The sequence below is a fragment of the Solanum lycopersicum genome, chromosome 1, assembly GCF_036512215.1.
Source record: "Solanum lycopersicum chromosome 1, SLM_r2.1".
Lineage (NCBI taxonomy): Eukaryota > Viridiplantae > Streptophyta > Magnoliopsida > Solanales > Solanaceae > Solanum > Solanum lycopersicum.
Window position 1 is genome coordinate 82,639,668 of NC_090800.1, and position 19,664 is coordinate 82,659,331.

A 19,664-nucleotide genomic window follows, 5' to 3' on the forward strand; every position below is an offset into this window, starting at 1 on the left:
TTCTATTTACATATATATTATATACAACCTTCATAACTTTTAAATATAAAATTTATTTAACTTTTAAATATTAAATTTTAATACGATATAACTTTTACAAAATTATTACTTTACTAAAAGAAATTCTACATCTTTAAACGTATAAAATACACTAATAACACATTTAACTTTATCTCTAATCAGAACATTCATATCATTCGTTTTTTCATTTTGCAAGAAAAGTAAATAAAAATATTATTTTTAATTATATAAATGAGCAACTTTGTTTCAAAGTAAATGCATGTCACACACACTCTTAGCTAGCGTTTGACCATAAATTTTCAAATATTTTTAGCAAATATTATTTGAGTGAAAATTTGAGTGAAATTTCACCATGTGTTTGGCCATATGATTTGGGAAATATATTTCACCTTTTTAGAAAAATACGATTTATACTCATAAGTTTTAAAAACTATTAAAACTAACTATAAGTTTGTATTACAAGTCAATTGAATGTTCGTTACAACAATAATAAGTAGTTCCCATCACACTAGAGCAATGTGGTAATTTGGAGCGAGTGCAACAAGTATCATTCCATATATTGTGAAGTAGACGAAGCACATGATTTTATTACCTTGAGTTAATTTTTCATCATTTTCATCAACAATCATATATTATTTAATATTCACTAAATATTTCATCACTATTTTGGTGTTCACGTAAAAAAATTATGTAATATAACACAAACAATTACTATAGACGGTGTTTTTGTAAAAGATAAAAGTTTAAAATAAATTTTAATTTTTCAAAAGATTTCAAATAATGAGATTTGACCTATTTAAATAAATACTCTTTTCAACTTTTAACCAAATCGACATCCAATTATTTAAATTTAAATTTAATTATATGAGTATTGAGCACACAATGGGCTGCACCATTTCACTGTTAAAGTGAAGCCCACTTTATTCCCTTTGTACCCTTTTCTCTCATTTGTACTTTTGTGCAACTTACTTTGCCTAATTTCTAACGACCCCCTTCCCTTCTTTAATTTTTTTTCCTATTAACAGTTAGTTGCCAAAAATATTTCTTTTTTTAAAAAAAATAAAAAATCCTTTATTTTTTCCATCATCCTCTTCCTTATCTAAGTTTTTTATTTATAATTATAATATTGCAGTGACCTTAATGTGTACAAGTATATTCGTTACATTATTTGGGTCTCTGTAAAAACAAGTGCAGAAACACTAAAAACTATGAAGGCTTTTAATGGAACCAATGTCATCAAGAAACAATTTTCTTTAATTTTTGTAAAATTTACAGTTTTTGTTCTGTTGTTGGGTCTTGCCTATCGACTCATCTTGTCCAATTTTGAACAGTTCTCTCAGATTGAAGTGAAAAATACTGCTCTGTTTTCCGACAACACATTGCCACAGGCGCCGGTGACCGTGAGTGAACCTCAGGTGACTGTCAATGAACCTCTGGTGACCGTTGATGAACCTACGGTGACTGTGAGTGAATCTCTGGTGACTATTGATCTTCCAGAAAACCAAACTTTGCGAAATGGTTAGTTTATATTTGCATGAATGCTCAGTTCTTGTAAAAATTGAATCTTGAAAGATTAAAAATTTCTGTTTTTTTTTAGCTTATTGTAATTTGTTTGCGTTGGATTTTGTGTAATCAATGACGTGGGTAATTTTCCTTCACTTCTCGTCTCTTTGTTTTGTGATTAATTTTGTATATTTGGTATTTGAGGATCAAGTCTTTCATCCATATTTGTAGTGAAAATCTCTTTTCTACGAGAAGTTGGGAATCAAACTCTCACCAATCAACTGAGCTATTAAGATTTTCTAGTGGAATATATAAAATATGGATGGTGGATTAATTTTTTATGATATTATCTTTGGCTGGTAGTCATGAATTTTTTTAGTAATAGAAAAAGGAACAACTTTGAGTACAAATAATAAGATTTTGCACTTTGAGCTTAGGTCACTAATGTATGAGTCCTTACAATTAACTGACTCTTTTTTTTTTCTTTTTCAGGAACATGTGATTTATTTATAGGAAATTGGGTTTATGATCCAAGTGGTCCAGTATACACGAACGCGACTTGCTATTCAATTGAATCTCATCAGAACTGTATGAAAAATGGGAGACCTGATACTGAATATCTTAACTGGAGATGGAACCCAACAGACTGTGAGCTACCGAGATTTAGCCGTAAGAAATTCCTCAATTTGATGCGAAACAAATCATTCACCTTCATAGGCGATTCAATCATGCGTAATCATGTGCAGTCATTGCTTTGTATTCTCTCACAGGTACATTTCAAGCTCAAAAAGAGTTATACTTGAACCAGGCAATTAGCTGCTCTACATTTCATTTGTTTTGTTTTGTTTCAGTTTGTTGTGTTAGTGAAATTGGTAATTGCAAGCGTCATGATTTAGTTGTTTAGTCGTAACAATAATTGCTCTTAAATGGTAATGTTGATATCAAATCAAGTAAATACAAGCTTGTTGTGGCTGTTTGTGTATGGCATTACAATTTGTGGGGGCACTCTTGTGTTGTATAAGCTGGTGCCTTATCTAGTTGTATCTCACTAACCATAATTAGGATCTTTTGTGTATGAGGTGGCATAGCTACATATTGGATTTATCGGTAATGTCACTCTCAGTTACATGGATGTTGGTCCCGCGAGCCAGCTTGTAAAGGCTCTTTGTAGTTATAACATTTGTTTCGAAAGTTGTTAAGAAGTTGATTTAAAGTTAAGTGTCAAACCTAACTAAGTGTACATTTAAGACTATTACTAAAGTTTTGCTGTTGTTCCATCTCCTTTGACCAAGAAAAATTAGCTGGCCTCATTATTATCTCCTTGAGGTTTCAGCAAAAATTGATGTGTAATGATATGACACCGGGGTCCAACTCAACCCCGGATATCGTAAGTCCATATAAGCAGACGATCAGTCTAGTCTAACACCCGTCTTCACACCCAGGCCCATAATTCTTTGTGTTGTTTAATTTTGTAAGAGATGACAGGCAGTTTTTCTAAGGACAAAACCTTAATGGTAATTGTCATAGAGTAATAAGGATCATTATGGTAGAAATCTTACTTACCTGTTGTGTCTTATATAGAACCCTCTTATACAAATGTCGTTTTAGATGGTTGGCTGATCGTGCTGATTCTTTCTTTAGTACAGTACTTCTTTTACTTGGAATTGACTGACTGAATATGGAATTTTCTTTACTATATAAAATCGAGGCTGCTAATTCGAGAATCTATATCCTAAATTTAGAATTCGATATTGTTGAATAACCCTTTGCTCTTTTGTACACAAGCTTCATTCGGGACATCATTGGCACGTTAAATTCATGTTGCTTCATTTCCTTGGGAATTTTACTATACTTTTTGAGATTTTTTATTTGTAGTTGATTACGTTTCATCGTGTTGCAATGTGTTGGGTTGTCCTATGCTGCCGAAACTTATAAGGGAAAAGATAGTTTTTGTTTCTAATCACGTTTACATTGTGAAACAGGAGGAAGAAGCTGATGATGTGTACCATGACGAGCAATACAAAAGCAGAAGATGGTACTTTCCGCTCCACGACTTCAATCTTTCTGTGATTTGGTCACCTTTTCTCGCAAAATCAACTGTTTTTGAAGATGACAATGGAGCTTCAACGGACATTACTCAGCTTCATCTTGACAAACTGGATGATGTTTGGACTCAACAATTCGACAATTTTGATTATGTATTTGTAGCTGGTGGCAAATGGTACCTGAAATCAACAATTTACCTTGAGAATGATACGATTGTTGGGTGTCACAACTGTCCTGGTAAGAACATTACACAGGTGGGATTTGAATACGCCTATCGCAAAGCATTGAATACAACTTTTAAATTCATCATGAACGCGAAGAACAAGGCGTATACATTTTTCAGAACCACTACCCCTGATCACTTTGAGAATGGTGAATGGAATAGTGGAGGTTATTGTAACAGAACAGGACCTTTCAAAGAAGGTGAGATTGACATTGGTTATGTAGACGAGGTAATGCGCAAAGTTGAGCTGGAAGAATTCGAAAGAGCATCTGGATTGGGTTTGAAGGTGAAATTGTTTGACACAACCTTACTTTCACTGCTGAGACCAGACGGGCATCCCGGAGTCTACAGGCAATATCAGCCATTTGCTGTAGAAAATAAGAAGAAAAAAATTCAGAATGATTGTCTACATTGGTGTTTGCCTGGTCCAATAGACTCGTGGAACGATATATTGATTCAAATGTTGTGACAATACAATTATTGATGTTGCTCTACCATTGTGATTGTTCATCTGACTATTTTTAATCCTCATTCATCAAGTAAATATTTTAGTCACAGCTTTATAGTGTAAAACTGATAAAATAAGGTCAAACTCATAAACCAATCTCTAAATTTGTTGGGTTTTTTTTTTCCTCAGCTACCTCAACTATGTCATTTTCCTATTATATCATTAAACCATCCATAATTTGTTTCTTTTGAACATTGTTGGTTGATTTCGATCGACATTTATCTTCTAAATGCCTTCAGTTGTGCTAGTATTGTAATGATTTTTATTGAAGAAATAAAGACAAATTGTGTTAGTCCCGTTTGTTTTTAAATTTGTTCAAAATGACTTGAAGTAAGCACAATAATTTTCGAACATTTTCACTATCAATTGGAGTAATGAGTTGGGAACAATATATATATCATCTCTATCAATATCCTCACAAAATTTGATTCCTCATCAACCAAATGGTGTTTAAAAGGAACAAATTATAAGTTAAAGTACTTGACTTAACAAGTTTAGAGATATGTTTATGTATTTTTTTTCATGTACAGGAAAGCTGCAACCATTGGAAGATGCAAGCTCCACCCTCTTAGTTCAATATTAGCAACCATAAAACAGAGTGGGGCCTAGTGTGTCCTTGCTAGCTTTGGCACACCCAAACTTGCATACTCAAGAGTAAGTTCACTTGCAGTATTTTTCCCCATATAATCACGGGGTCTAGCCCGAGATTTTTTATTAAAAATAAATAATTCTGTTCATCCCATTTTAATTTATATTGGTCACATTTGCATATTGATACTTATATAAATTCTCAAAAGAATATCTAATAATTAAAATAACTTTGTTAAGACAATACTTTATTTAATTATCTTTTTAATGGACAGGAAAAGAGTTAAAATAAGACGGAGGAAATATTTTTTTAACTTGTATACATAATAATGATAATATAAAAAAAAGGTTTACAAGTTATGAAGCCAAAAGTCTACTCAGTACATGGTGTTAATAGTCTCTTTTAAAGTGCCAGGGCCCATGCTAAGAAAATATGAAAGTGATATGCATGTGTTATTTTTATGTGTTCAAAACAATTATTCTGTAAAAGCGATAATGAAATTTACAGAAATTTAGCAAACCAAATAAAGTCAAAATAATAAAGAAATTACATACTGTATATTGGATAACTTTCATATAATAATTAATAAGTCGACCTCATATATTATTTTATTTATGAACATGTATAATTTAATAAATGATAATGGTGTACTGGTGGGACTGGACATTTATCAAAATTTCATTCATTATCAGTGAATTTATTACTCCTTTTTAACTTTAGTCTAATCAATTAATTAGATAAATCAAGGCTTAGTTCGACACGTCTTTCTTTATACCCTCAATTGTGTAATGTCATGGTCATAATTAACCACTATTTCAGTACTATATTTTATCATTTTATATTTATACACGAAAAATCAATCAGTTAAAATGTCAAACCCAAATTAAATTTGCATCATCTATAGGTTATTATTGTTGGGTATGTAGCAAGAATTGATAGGAAATAGAGGGAAGGAGAGAAATTTGAAAAGTTTAAAACTTGAAAGGTTGGAAACTTGAAAAGTCCTCTTATGTTTTAATAATAAAAACCAATAGTCCCTCATCGGTAATGGAAATGAAAATAGGAGAGTTTAAATAAATAAACACTCCTATTAATTGTTAAAAGGGTTGGAAAGAAGGACCCCCCTCGTGCCGTCGTCGCTCCGGCTTCGGCAGATAATTTTTTGGACAAATTTATTTTAATTATTTATTTAATTAATTAAATGGCCAAAAAATTATTTTCAATTAATTAGTTGATAACAGAAGTTATCCGAAATGTTTTCAATTTTTCAGTTAACCCGACTCGGATCCGCGCGCATGACCCGTTTTAAATTCCATTATATTTAAAATTCCCGCCACTGTTTTGAAAGGTTGCAACTTTCAAGAACAGTCAATACCATTTGAAAGTTTGCAACCTTTCATTAATGGTCGTGTCAATTCTGAAAGGGTTGCAACCTTTCAGAATATATTCTTCTTGCCTATCAATATCATTCAGTCTTCAGAATATTTCCTAACGAATTTTCTGATCTTCCTTCTTCTTAAAAACACATATTTCTTCGTGTACTTTCCTACTGTAGATTGATTCGCTGACAGTAGAGTTTTTTGTATCTATACTCTACTGATTAAGATCATTTTACCGTGGGAGGTTATATTCCAAATCAAATCTCGGATACTAGAGGGGAATAATTTCCTTAAGGGGACACTGTGAATTCAGTGCACTTGATTTTCTTCCTAAATTATCAAAAAGAGTATTTCAAATTCTGGTAAGTTTTACAGATTCAATTATTTTTTACAAATAAATTTCTGTTCATCTTATTTACTGGTTCTAAAAATCTCAGTTACTTCGTGTTTCTGAATGATTTATTACAACCAGTAATTTTTTATTTTCATAACATAGATTGACAACAATTATATTGTCATTCTCGATCAAAATATACATTGTGATAAATAATTAAGTATATACATCTCTTTGTAGGTTCATCACATATCATTCCTCAAATATCAAAATTAAAATTTTCCTCGTCGATTTAAGACAAAATATGTTTTTCCCAAATTATATGAGAAAAACTTTTAAAATATTTTCTTTCGAAGGTGTTTGATTTTTATGAAATTTCTTAAATAAAGTTATGTTCTTGAAATTTTTCAATCCTTGAGAAAAATTTTAGAAAGGAAATTATCTTCCTTTTAACAACTTTCTTGTGTTTAGTCTATCATTTTCTTAGCGAATTTAACAAACTTGCCATAACATAATCACAAGCATATTATGCAAGAACATTGCGTGAGACATTTTAGAAACAAAGAACGTGACATAATTCTCCATTCATAAAACGTTGTCAATTATGTTGTGGGCCGTGGAGCAATCAATAATATTAGCTAAGGTAATATTCTAATTCTAGAAGTAATTAACGATGACTTTGTCTTTTAATTAGGTGTGTTAATTTTGTCTCGTGTATTGTGATAGACCAAGTGTTTTACCAAGTTAGAAAATGCAGAGGCAGTTGCTTTCAATTTTTGACGTGGTACCTTATTATTTGTTGTACATGACCATTACTCATATAATCCATAAAACTATATAATGATATTAGAAGAAACTTAGAACGTGTGATAAAATATAAGAAATGAGAGTCAAAAATGACGGACTTTGCTATATATTATTATATTACATGTGTGTGTTTGATCACCTACATTATATTGGGCCATCCCTATGGACAATAATTTCTTGTCTGAAACGAAAGTAAGGATAACAATGAAATCTAATTAAATTTTGATACCCTTCATGTTTGTGTGGTCCAAAATATATAAAAAAAAAACAAGGATAATTACAAATATAAAATAAATTTCTATATTTTCTTGTTGTACGGATTGAGATTGATATGATGTCTTCTACAAGGAGGAAAAACTGAAAAAAGCTTCTACTTCTTCAAATTCCGATTTAATTTGAATCACGTATCACGTATCGCATGATATTAGATCCCCTCTTGGCTAGCTAGATTTTCCTTAATACCTAATGAAAGAAGCAAATCTCTAATGACAATATTTAGAACCAGCTTGGTGATGTAACATGTTCAACTAGTCAATCATTGCTCTTAGAGATTCTTTCAAGCTACAATGTAACGTTAGAGATAATTACGAGCCGATAAATGAACATATGATAATTTTAAAATAAAAAAAAATAAAATTTGATATCTCTACGGTCTTTTAAATTTAATATAACTTTTTCAAAATGACGCTTAAACTTATTTTTAGTGAGATGAAATAAATATAGGTTGTTTTAATGCTGTCCCTCCATGCAAAGTTCTACTCACACTAGATGACAGAGTAAAAATATCTTTTGTTGTTGATGATAAACCCACATATTTCAATCCCACCAACTACTCCATTTAGTCCCAATTAGTGCCTACCATGATTTTCACACAATTTCTTAATGGTTGGGTCCTCTTCCCCTGCTGATGACTGATGATCTCATCCTCCTAATTACCTACTACTTCATAATACAACAATCAATAATAACCTAGCTAGATAAATTTGTTAAATCAAAATATTATGTAAGTATTCATTTCGACTTTTTGCATAATATTTAATAATCTTGATCATACATACACTAATTGGAATATAATTCAAAACAAATTCAATTTTTCATATAGACTAATACTAGAATAGGAAATGTACACAAAGTCATAAGCCAAAACATGTCCAACTACTTTTCAATTACAAAGAACAATTATTGCTAACTAGGAATGGGACTAGCTAGAGACATAGGAGAGTTGTGTACCAGCATTTATCGTGGGCACGATAACGAGTACACTAGAGGAGTCCAACAATATTAATGGTTAGCTACATCAATTATTTGACACTTTTTTCTTCAATTTAGTAGCCAATTCAGCTAATGCTTTTGTAGAAGAACCATCTTCACTTAGCACTTTGGCTGCTGCATCTTTAAGGTCTCTCATTCTACTGCGCACTCCTTTTCCTTCTTCACCTTCCATTAGTCCTTTCACAACTTTAGCAATTTCCAATCTTCCCACTACGCCATTTTCTTCATTCACTTTTGGCCTTAGTGCCACTTTTATATCCTCACTTAACATGACCGCGTTCATTTTTTGTTCCGCATAGAGTGGCCATGCTATAAGTGGTACCCCATGGACTACACTCTCAAGAGTCGAGTTCCATCCACAATGAGTCAAGAATCCACCCGTCGACTCATGGCTCAATATTCGAGCTTGTGGGGCCCAATTAGGCAACACTAAACCAAACCCTTTGGTCCTTTCCAAGAACCCTTTTGGTAAAAACTCAAGAGGGTTCGTTGAATCTTGGACATTAAAAAAAGTAGCGTTAGCTATTTTGTCATTAGGGCATCTAACTACCCACAAGAACCTTTGTTCACTCATTTCCAACCCTGCTGCAACTTCAATTAGTTGCTCATGAGATAGGGTCCCACCACTACCGTACGATATGTATAACACAGAGCCACGCGGCTGTTCATCCAGCCACGTCATACACTCCGACCCGTCAACCTTACTACCCGAATCCATCTGAATAAGCGGGCCAACCGGGTAAACGGTTGGTTTACCCGGTTCATCCTTCTGTAGAGCGCCAATGGCTCCTCCTTCCAATTCCTTAAAACTGTTCACTATTATCCCTTCTGCCATTCCATACCTCTTCGCATGATGAAGAAGCCATTTATAGGATTCATCATTCCGGTCTTGAACCGGGTCAAGTAGATCCTTACCGTGGATCGGAGTACAACCCGGAATCTGAATCGGGTCAGGCAAGTCTCTGTACTCACACGACACCGTTTCATCAAGGTTGGGCAAGTGGAGAAACAGAGACAAACCCATAGCAGTAGAAGGGAAAAAAATATAGGGAGAAATTTTCAAATCAATAGCAACATCAAATGCATCAGTACCAAACAAATCAACAACAAGGGCAACTGTTTTCTTCGACTCAATAATAGATTCCAAAACTTGACGCAGTGAAGTAAGAGAACGAGAAACAGTAAGTGAAATACGAGTCTCGATTTTAACATCTTCAGGTAAATCATCGAAATTAACCGGAGGAAGAAGATGATAATCCATGGAAGAAGGAAGCGAGTTCAGAAAAATTTTCTGAGCGTTAGAAATTGGGCCATCAGTAGGGAGAATCAGAGAAACAGAAAAGTGATGATGGAGAAAAATTCTCTTAGCAAATTCGACAAGAGGGATTAAATGACCCATACCAGGAGAAGGTAAAATTGCTATATGAGGAATTTGCGCCATTGTTGAGAAGATGAACTCTGGTTCAACAAAAGAGAGAAGAAGTGAAAAATAGGAGTAAGTGAATTATTCGAGCTTTAGTTTAATGGTTGGAAATGAGAAGAATCAGGTGTTTATTTATACAACAAAAATGTTATCATTGCTACGTGTGTAATGACATTATTACGCCGGCATATTCTCTCCGTTTCTATTTATATGTCGTTATTTTAAATTATATATATTAAAAATTATGTAAATTTATTACTATATCATTTTTTTAATTTAAATTTTTTAATAAAAATATATTTTAATTAATTAATTTAATCAATAAAAATATTAATTATTTACTTAATTTTCTATGTTAATCAGATATATAGATCTTTTAAATTAATAATAACTCATAAAGGTAAAATATAAAAAATATTATAATTTATACATTAATTTTATGAAATAACAAATATTATGAAACAGCTTTTTACGATAAAAATGAAAGAAGAAGTATTTATTTGATTATTTTGTTACTATATGCAGAGTTGTGATTAGTATTTCCCATAGATCTCAAAATTATGGGTTGTAATATTAATTAGGAAAAGACGTTTTGCTTGTTTATTTTTATATATGTTAAATGTATGTTCTTATTAAATATTTTTATTCTATTAAACATTTATGTTTGGTTTAAAAGTCTAAATTTGATCATTATTTGTTGTAATCATTTAATTCTAATGTTATTAATATGAAGAAAAAATTTATAAAAAGTTATCTTGATTTGTTAGCAGATAATTCTAATGTTAATATGAAGAAAATATTTAAGAAAAATTATCTTGATTTGTTAACAGATAAATAAAAGATAAAATTCACCTTTAATACAAGCATCAAATAAATTAAAACGGAGGAAAAATTATTATGAATAAAAGTAAATTATTCCTACACTATTAAAATCACAAATAATTTAAAATAATAATTGAACATCACACTAGATGATGTATTCTTCATATGTCAAAATAATTATTGATGTTATGATTGTTCAAAAACGGATAAATTAATGAACAAACACTTTTTGTTAATAAACTCTTAAGAAACAAAACATGATAACTAAATAAATGGTATACTCTATATAAAAAGACGAGGTAAATTAATTGCATTTATTTACTTCATTTTCATATTATATAATATAAAATTTGAAAATAGACCACGTATCTGTGTGTGGTGTTATTTCATAAATGGGTCTGTTTTTAAATGTTTGATGTGGACGGGTGTTGCTTAGTTTGTAAATGAGAAAATTCAACATTTAAATTTAAATAAAATGAACAACCTGTACAGTGATGTCAAGGCACACGTTAGCCTCATGTCATTACATATAATTTTTTTTCCCTTATCTGCCCTGACAAAATTAATAAACCTCATGTCATTATTAGATGATTTTATTAATTTAGCATGTCGCCACTTCGGATCTAAAGGTTAGATTTGATTTATTTAGACATTTTGATAAAAATTATGATTTACAATTTGATTTTTAAGAAAAAAACATGATTTAGGATTCAACATCAAGATATTAATTTTTTTTGGGATAATGCATAAGTACCTCCTCAACCTATATCTGAAATCTCAGAGACACATTTATACTATACTAAGATCCTGTTACTCCCTGAACTTATTTTATAAATAATTTTCTACCCCTTTTGGGCTTACGTGAAACTATCTTGTGAGTTCAACGTTGGTTGACTTTTTTTTAAGATAGTGCCACGTAAGTCGAAAAGGGGTAAAAAAAATTACTTATAAAATAAGTTTAGTGGGGTAATAGAACCTTAGTATAAAAAAGTGTCTCTGAGATTTCAAACATATGTTGAGGGGTACTTGTACATTTTCTCATTTTTTTATAAAAATATGTAAAACTTGATTTATATATTTGTATTTTATATTTTGTAAAAAAAAAATAGATCGATCATTTTATATTTTGTAAGAAAAAATAAAGTAGATTCTTTTTTTATATGAAAAGATTGTATGTAAATATGCACGGATTATATTAAAGAACTAATTATTAGTATTTTTGAATTTTATAAAATTATGTATGGTAAAAAAGTTATATTTATATTTATTTGTAAAAGAAACATGGCATTACGCAATTTATCAATGCGGTATTTTAAGGTATTTTTTTGGGTATCTTATTCTATAAACTATGTTTGTTTTTTCATTTGATATGATTGTTAATTATGAAATTTTAAAAAGTTTCCATAATTTGTGGATTGTTTATGTTTACGTGGAATTATACAATTTCAAGTTATTCAAATTATATATCAAAAAAACTTATCATATTCAAATTAATTTATTTTGAAATTATTGAACTAAACGGCCTTGATACACACGTATTTGCCAGGATCATATTGTGCATGCCTCTCTAATACTCTTAAACAGTACAAAAATCGAATCGATTAATAAATCGAATTGAAAGAAATATTATTGATTATTGTTATTGGGTTATTGAATTTTTAGTGGATTTATAAAAGAAATTATGGGATTATTTATTCGATATTGTTTTTACTATTGGGTTATTAAATAAATCGATAACTCAATAAGACGGTTTATAATTTTACCCTTTCTAATTATTAAATATTAATAATTTAATATATACCTAGACATCTCAACTATATCAAATTATTAGCACTTTACCAACTTCACATTAGGCCGCTTTATTAATTTTTACAGTTAATCAAAACCTAAAGATTAAAGTGAGGGATTTACAATAATTGTAGCTATTTGATTTAGTTTTAATTTTAGTTTTAGTTTTGTTGGAATATTTTATTTTAGTTTTAATTTGTAATTGTAGGTTGTAAAATTTGTAAAAAAATTTTAAAAGTTGCTATAAATTATTCTAGGGACATTCTTTTTTATTGGGTAAACTGAAAATTGAATAAAAAATAATTTAAAAAAATTAATAAATCAAAAATCAATAAAAACATTTTATTAATTTATTATTAAATTAGCATATTTAAAAATCAAAAATTATTAAATCAAATCAATAATACATAAATTGATGAATGCACGCCCCTGCATTGATTAAGTGCACTTATTCTCTCGTTAAACAGATTAGGGGAATCTAAAAATTTAATGCCCATAAAAGCTGCTATAAACATGTAAAATTTCCTTTCCAAATTACTCCTTTCGTCCACTGATATTTATTATTTTATTTTATTTTATTTTTAGATTCAGACCATAAGAATTTTAATTAACATTTTAAATATATTTTTCATCGTGTTAATATGCAAAAAAGTTTTATAATACTTTTTTTACTTTTTGAATATCAAAATTTTTTGTTTAATATATCAAATCAATATAATATAAATTAACTTTAAAAATTAATCAAATTAATTTTTTTAAAAAGCGTAACACGATAAATAAAAATGTACAAAGAAAATACTCCAGAATGCTGCATGTGATGTTAATATACACATTTCTCATCAAATTGGAAAAGTTGAAGACCATGCGTTATTATTTGTTACACAAGTACCATTCAACTTATGCTCGAAATTTCAGAGACATATTTATACTATACTATGGTCCTATTACATCTTTAAATTTATTTTATAAGTAATTTTCAACCCTTTTTTGGCCTACGTGATACTAGCTTGAAAAAAAAATTCAATCAGCATTGACCCACAACATAGTGTCACACAGGTCCAAAAAAGTAAAAAATTATTAATAAAATAAGTTCAGAAGGGTATTCAAACTTTTATATAGTATATGTGTCTTTGAGATTTTAAACAAAGATTGAGAAGAATTTGCGCATTAATAAAATAAGATTTGGGGATTTTTGAAGTTTTGATATTTAACGAAGTTTTCACTTTTGATAATTAATGTTCTATTTGGTTCTCAAATGCCCAAAGAAAAAAAAGTCAAAACTGTAGAGACCAATAAAAAATGAATAGATAAATTTGGACGTGACAACGTGTTAGGAAAAAATAAGGTATTTTTGATAAGAAATATAATTAAATGATTGAAATGTTTTTTAATCTTTTTAAAAAAATATAACCATATTATAATATAATATCAGAATACATGAATCAAATGTTCATGCCTTCAATTTCACCCCGTTAATCCATGAAAAGAATCAAATCGTGTTCTGTTCTTCTAATAATTCAACTGTAAAGTCTATTTTTATTGTAATTCTTTATATTAATATATTTTTTAAAAATTGTTAATTATTATAATTTAATAGTGATTTTGTCAAGTTTTCATATAAGTATATTTTATTTTAACAAAAATTGAAGATTTCATATCAAAATGAATCAGTAATTGGTTATATTTTACATGTGGTCAAAGTATAAATGAGCTATAATAGGTCAAGCACCACCGAACTAGCTTTTGATAATAGATTTTTAAATTTTTTTGATAAATATTATTTGGATGAAAATTTAGGTAAAATTTCAGCATGTGTTTGATCATAGTATTTAAAAAGCATATTAAATATATTCATTAAATATTTTATCACTACTTTAGTATTCATGTAAAAAGATTGTATACTATTACGCAAACAACTATTATAGAGAGTGTTTTTGTAAAAGATAAAAGTTTGATATAAAATTTCAATTTTTGAAATATCCAAAATAATGAGATCGGGCCCAAATATTACAAAATTTAATATTTAAAAATTTACCAAAATTCAAATAATAACAATTTATATAGCCAAATCATATTTATTAAAAGCCAAATAATAATAAATTATATAGACAAACAAGATTTACCAAATTTTTCTCTTAGATATTATTTGAAAAATGCATGTTTATACCATCCCTAAATGTACTTGCAAATTTAAGACATGCATCGAAAGAGTTCCGTACCGTATTAGCAGGGGGTCAACGCATGGCTGGCTGGTCAACTCATATTGAATGGTTGAAATTTTCTGGAAAAACCAATATATTTGTACCAAGTTGAAATTCACCAATACATGTAATTATTTTCGTGAAGCTCTATTTTGAATTCAAACAACCTTAGCTGTGAACGAGAACGTGTTAGATGATAAATAATATTTTATTTAATAGTAAGAGTAAAATAAATAAAAGTAAATTATTTTCTTGATTTAGTATAGTGAATAATTATTATGGAATGTAAAAAATATTAATTAATTTTTATTAGATTTAATAATGCTATAAGTTTTAGGCACATTTACAAAAAATATTAACAATATTATATTTAATGGTAATTATATTTTTTTCATTACCAAATTATTCAAAAGTGTCCCTCATTTGAGTGGAATCCCTCAAATGAATAAAAATTAGCCAAATTTTAATTTAAATTGTCCAATTTAAATGAATCGCAAATGAACTCGACCTACCACCCACCAAACTAAAATTGAAAATAATTTAGAGAATCAACGAAGGTCTACTTACCAAGAGTCTCTTTATTATATCACTGATCACCTAACTCAATAATATTGAAACAAGACATAGACTTGTGTCAGTTTTGACAACTCTAATTCAGAAACATAAATATATATACTCCCTCCGTTTAATTTTACTTAATATGATTTTATTAAATACGAAATTTTTATAAAAAAAATATTTTTGTAAGTTATAATATAAAATAAATTTTAGATATTTATGTAACTATAAATTATTTATGCAGCGTAAAAGAAGAATTTTATAATTAAAGAATTTCTAATAATGATAAAAAAAACATTTTTTTAACCGATTAAAAAAAACAGGTATCATATTACGTATAAAATGATATTTTTAAGTAATAACTTTGTGCTCCCTACATATTCTGGCATTATTGATCTTGTTTCAATGTTATGATTAAATTATTATTATTGGAAGAAAACAGTAGATTGGTTTCCCATCAAACAATAATGATTTTCACAAAGAAAATAACAACTTTTCTTTGACATTCTCATATAGGCCATTAATTATTGCAGCATTAACATATTGACCATTATATCATCTAGAGATTACATTATGGACTACTATGTTAAAAGGTACCACTTTCAAATACTTTTAAAATGAAAATTTCAAAAGTTGAACAGAAAATATGAAGTCCTAACATCGAAAATAAATAGATCGAACGAATTATAATTTTATAGATTAAATTTCATCATCAAAAAGTTTCTTTATCGAGAATAATAATTGACTCATATTTTCAAACTCTTCTAGAAAATCTATCTAGTCTCGTGTTGAAGAATAGAAGAAGGTCCTATATATTACATCATTTTCCTCAATATGAATAAGTTGAAATTTCGACCATTAGACCAATATTGAATTTGTAACTTTATGTTCAACTTTTTGTGTCTGTAACACACATCTTCGAGTAAAGAAATTGCAAATATTAGCCAATGTTGGTAAGCGTATAGTATTTTACATTATAAATAGTATTTCAATAGGCTTATTATCATCGAAAATCTTCTTTATCCGTGATTGTTTCCTAAAAAAAACATTAAAAAAACCACTACTTTCCTTCTCATAATGATGTATTTATAGGCATTTTTAAAAAAAAATTAATAAATAAATAAGCAGAGTAATGGGAGTATTATTCTTTAATTAATGCCCTTGTGAAATGGACCTACCTAAATCATATTTTATCACGACAATAAATATATGCATTAATAAAGATTATTAAATTATTGATATTAGTTAATTAATTTTTATTTAATCCGATTTCGCTATAGAAACATCTACGAAAAATGTTAATTGTCTCTAATAACTAAAAAGATATATTTTAAAATAATTAAGCTATTTTAATTATCATTGCTAAAAAATATTTTTGATGCAATGTATACGTAAGCACTATAACAAAAAATAATTTTTAGCGACATTAAATATTGACACTAATAAAGAGTGCTAATGTTTTCACCGGCATTAGTTAAATGTCATTAAAACCAATGTCGCTAAAGACTTTAGGAACATATATAAAAAGTAAAACTTGCCGCTAAAAATATATATTTAACGGTAATTAAGAATTAAATGTAGCTAATGATCTTTTTAGGGAAGCGGCAAGAAGTAAACTTTACCAATCAGTTGCATTTTATAATTTTAAAGAATGGGATAACATAAAAGTAAAGGCAAATAACGTGGTGAATGCTCTTTGGCACATTGCATTTGTCCAAATCTCGAAAAAGTTTAAAATCTTTTATTGTGACATTTTTATATTTCTATCCAAATGCATGAGGAATTGGTTTAAAACTTTAATGTGTTGGCCACTTATCCAAAAGTTCAAAGCAATGAAAAGTCCTACCATTAATAATTCAAAAGGGCCTTTCTATATTAATCATCACAAATGCAAGACTAAAGTGCCAATAACCTAGTAACTTATACCCCATTTTCTACCCCTTTCTTTTATTCAATTATTAGACTTTAATTTGATCCATGGTGGTTGATCATCACATCTTATCTTTGGTTCTAGTAAAATTTGCTCTAAAAAGTAGGGGCAAAGTTACAAGCCTGGATACTGTTTCTATTAAACTAAAATAATTTGTACTCAAATAGTGTATTCAGTGGAGTAGCTATATGATGATATTGGATATTCTTTATCAAAAAAAAAAAAAAACTCTTATATACGAGTTAAATGATATATAAAATTATTAGATAATATACTTTGGATATCCTTAACACAACAAGTTATTATAACTTACTGGTTTCAGATGCTCGAAATGAGGTAAAGCTTGTACGATTCAAGTCTCACTAGTTCTACTTTTTGAAAATAGCTTTGTTGTACTATTTCTAAACATTTCTTGTGAAATTTTCGCTAAGTCTACTTTTTGAAAAAAAAAATTGTTGTGCTATTTGAGAATACTTTTTATAAAATTCTCACTAGTTCTACTCTTTGAAAGGAGCCTTTTTTGTGATATTCCAAAACACCTTTGTGAAATTTCTGTTGTCACTGAGTGTATTGTATTAGGAAGATATTAAATATGTATCCATATTAGGCTTAGAATATAGTTATCAACACTTGGAGTAATTGTAACAAAATTCTGACCCAAAATTAAATTTTTAACTTCGCCTTTGTGACTAAAAGAAGTTTGCTAAATATAAGATATGACATTAAGGCCTCCTCTGTTTGCACTATCGAAATCTGAATCTTAATTATTTAAATTTAGTCCATTAAATATGTTTGATTTTTAAATCTGGATTTGAATCATTCAGTTTCAGTTCATTAAGTTCATTTGTTTTATTTTTTAAAAATCTTTTAACTGGTCTGAAGAGCTCTGAACGAATCAGACATGTAGTAGACTCTTAACAATATTCAGACTCATTTGATAAGTTATCAACTAATAAATCATAGCTTCTAAGCTTTTGACGTGCCTTTTTATCTCATAACTAAAAAACTTTCTTTCTCACTTTTCTCGATCAAACATTATTTTTTCCAATTGGTATGTTTTCATAAATCCTTTCAAAGTATTTTTTTTAAATTAATAATTTTCTTGTATTGATGTGTGTCAAGAACACTAGTTGCAATAATATTTTTGGTGTATTATTGTTTATCAAGGTTTTTGAATGAAAAAAAAAATAGTACTCCAAGTCATGATTATTAAAACTTTTAAAACTTGTTTTTTTAATCAAAAGTGATATATTTTGTTTAAAAGAAAATTTTATAATATTTTATTAAAATAATGTTCAATTTCACTTCCACATTCAGATATTGAAAACAAATAACATTAGTTATTTAGTGTTCAGATTTATAAATCACATCTTAATATTCAGATGTGTATTCAGATCAAAACGTTCAAATCTTAATGAAAATCTTAATATTCAAATGTATATTCAGATTCAGACCTCTTAATTTTAATAGAAGCAAATGAGACCTAAGATAAATAACAGTCAATTTATAAATTATGACATTTTGACCACTATTTTGTTTGTCCGTTGTTATTTTGTTAGGTAAAATTCACAAATGGCTATACCCTTCACCCTCTGTTATAAACAATAAAGTCATTGTTATGACTTCTAGAGATAAAAATTTTTATAGGTAAATCTTCAGGGCATTATCATGATGAAATTTTCTATCAAGAATCATTAAAAAATATAGCAAATTCAAAATGCACACAAAATTAAAAGAGGAGGGGGGAATACAGAGTAATTCAAATTGGCCCACATTTTAGGATGAAGATAACAAAGGGCTCAAATTCTATTCATTATAATTGGGCCATTTTTATGAATGTGGCTGTCACAATTCAATAAGAGGGTCTTTCAAATAAAAGCCATATTCAATCAAATCCAAGAGGACCCAAATGGCATGTGTATGATAAAGTGAGTACGCATAGGAGAACTTTTTGGGCCATATGATTTTTAGAATGTTGAAATAATAGCTAGGACAAAGAAAGCACAATCAAGTGAAATAGTTATAGTTTGCTTAACTATGATGCACAACTGCATTTTAGAAAGAAAAAAAGACGAGCGAGATGTGGAGAGAGAAAAGATGCGAAAGAGAGGAGGGGCATAGAAGCGAAAAATACGTTGCTTCTTGCCAAATAAAATACGAGAATTCCAGGGGGAAAAATAGCAAAATAATGAAGAGATACAATTTGCATGAACCATGAAGAGGTTTAGAGTGTCAAATGGACCAATTAAGTTAAGTTTAA

The 19,664-nt window shown here is 28.8% G+C and overlaps 2 protein-coding genes across 2 annotated transcripts; one reads left to right on the top strand and one right to left on the bottom strand.

The window, feature by feature from the left end:
- The first annotated feature begins 1,077 nt into the window (after window positions 1-1,077).
- Window positions 1,078-4,350, top strand: LOC101243939 (protein trichome birefringence-like 25). Its single transcript, NM_001320693.1, is given in 3 exon segments — window positions 1,078-1,539; window positions 2,017-2,294; window positions 3,507-4,350. Coding segments are annotated over 3 exon segments (1,344 nt in total). The 5' UTR covers window positions 1,078-1,229; the 3' UTR covers window positions 4,263-4,350.
- A 4,070-nt stretch (window positions 4,351-8,420) lies between these two features.
- LOC101244237 (hydroquinone glucosyltransferase) lies at window positions 8,421-10,210 on the bottom strand. Its single transcript, NM_001320187.1, is given in 2 exon segments — window positions 8,421-8,729; window positions 8,731-10,210. Coding segments are annotated over 2 exon segments (1,431 nt in total). The 5' UTR covers window positions 10,124-10,210; the 3' UTR covers window positions 8,421-8,691.
- Window positions 10,211-19,664: the final 9,454 nt, after the last annotated feature.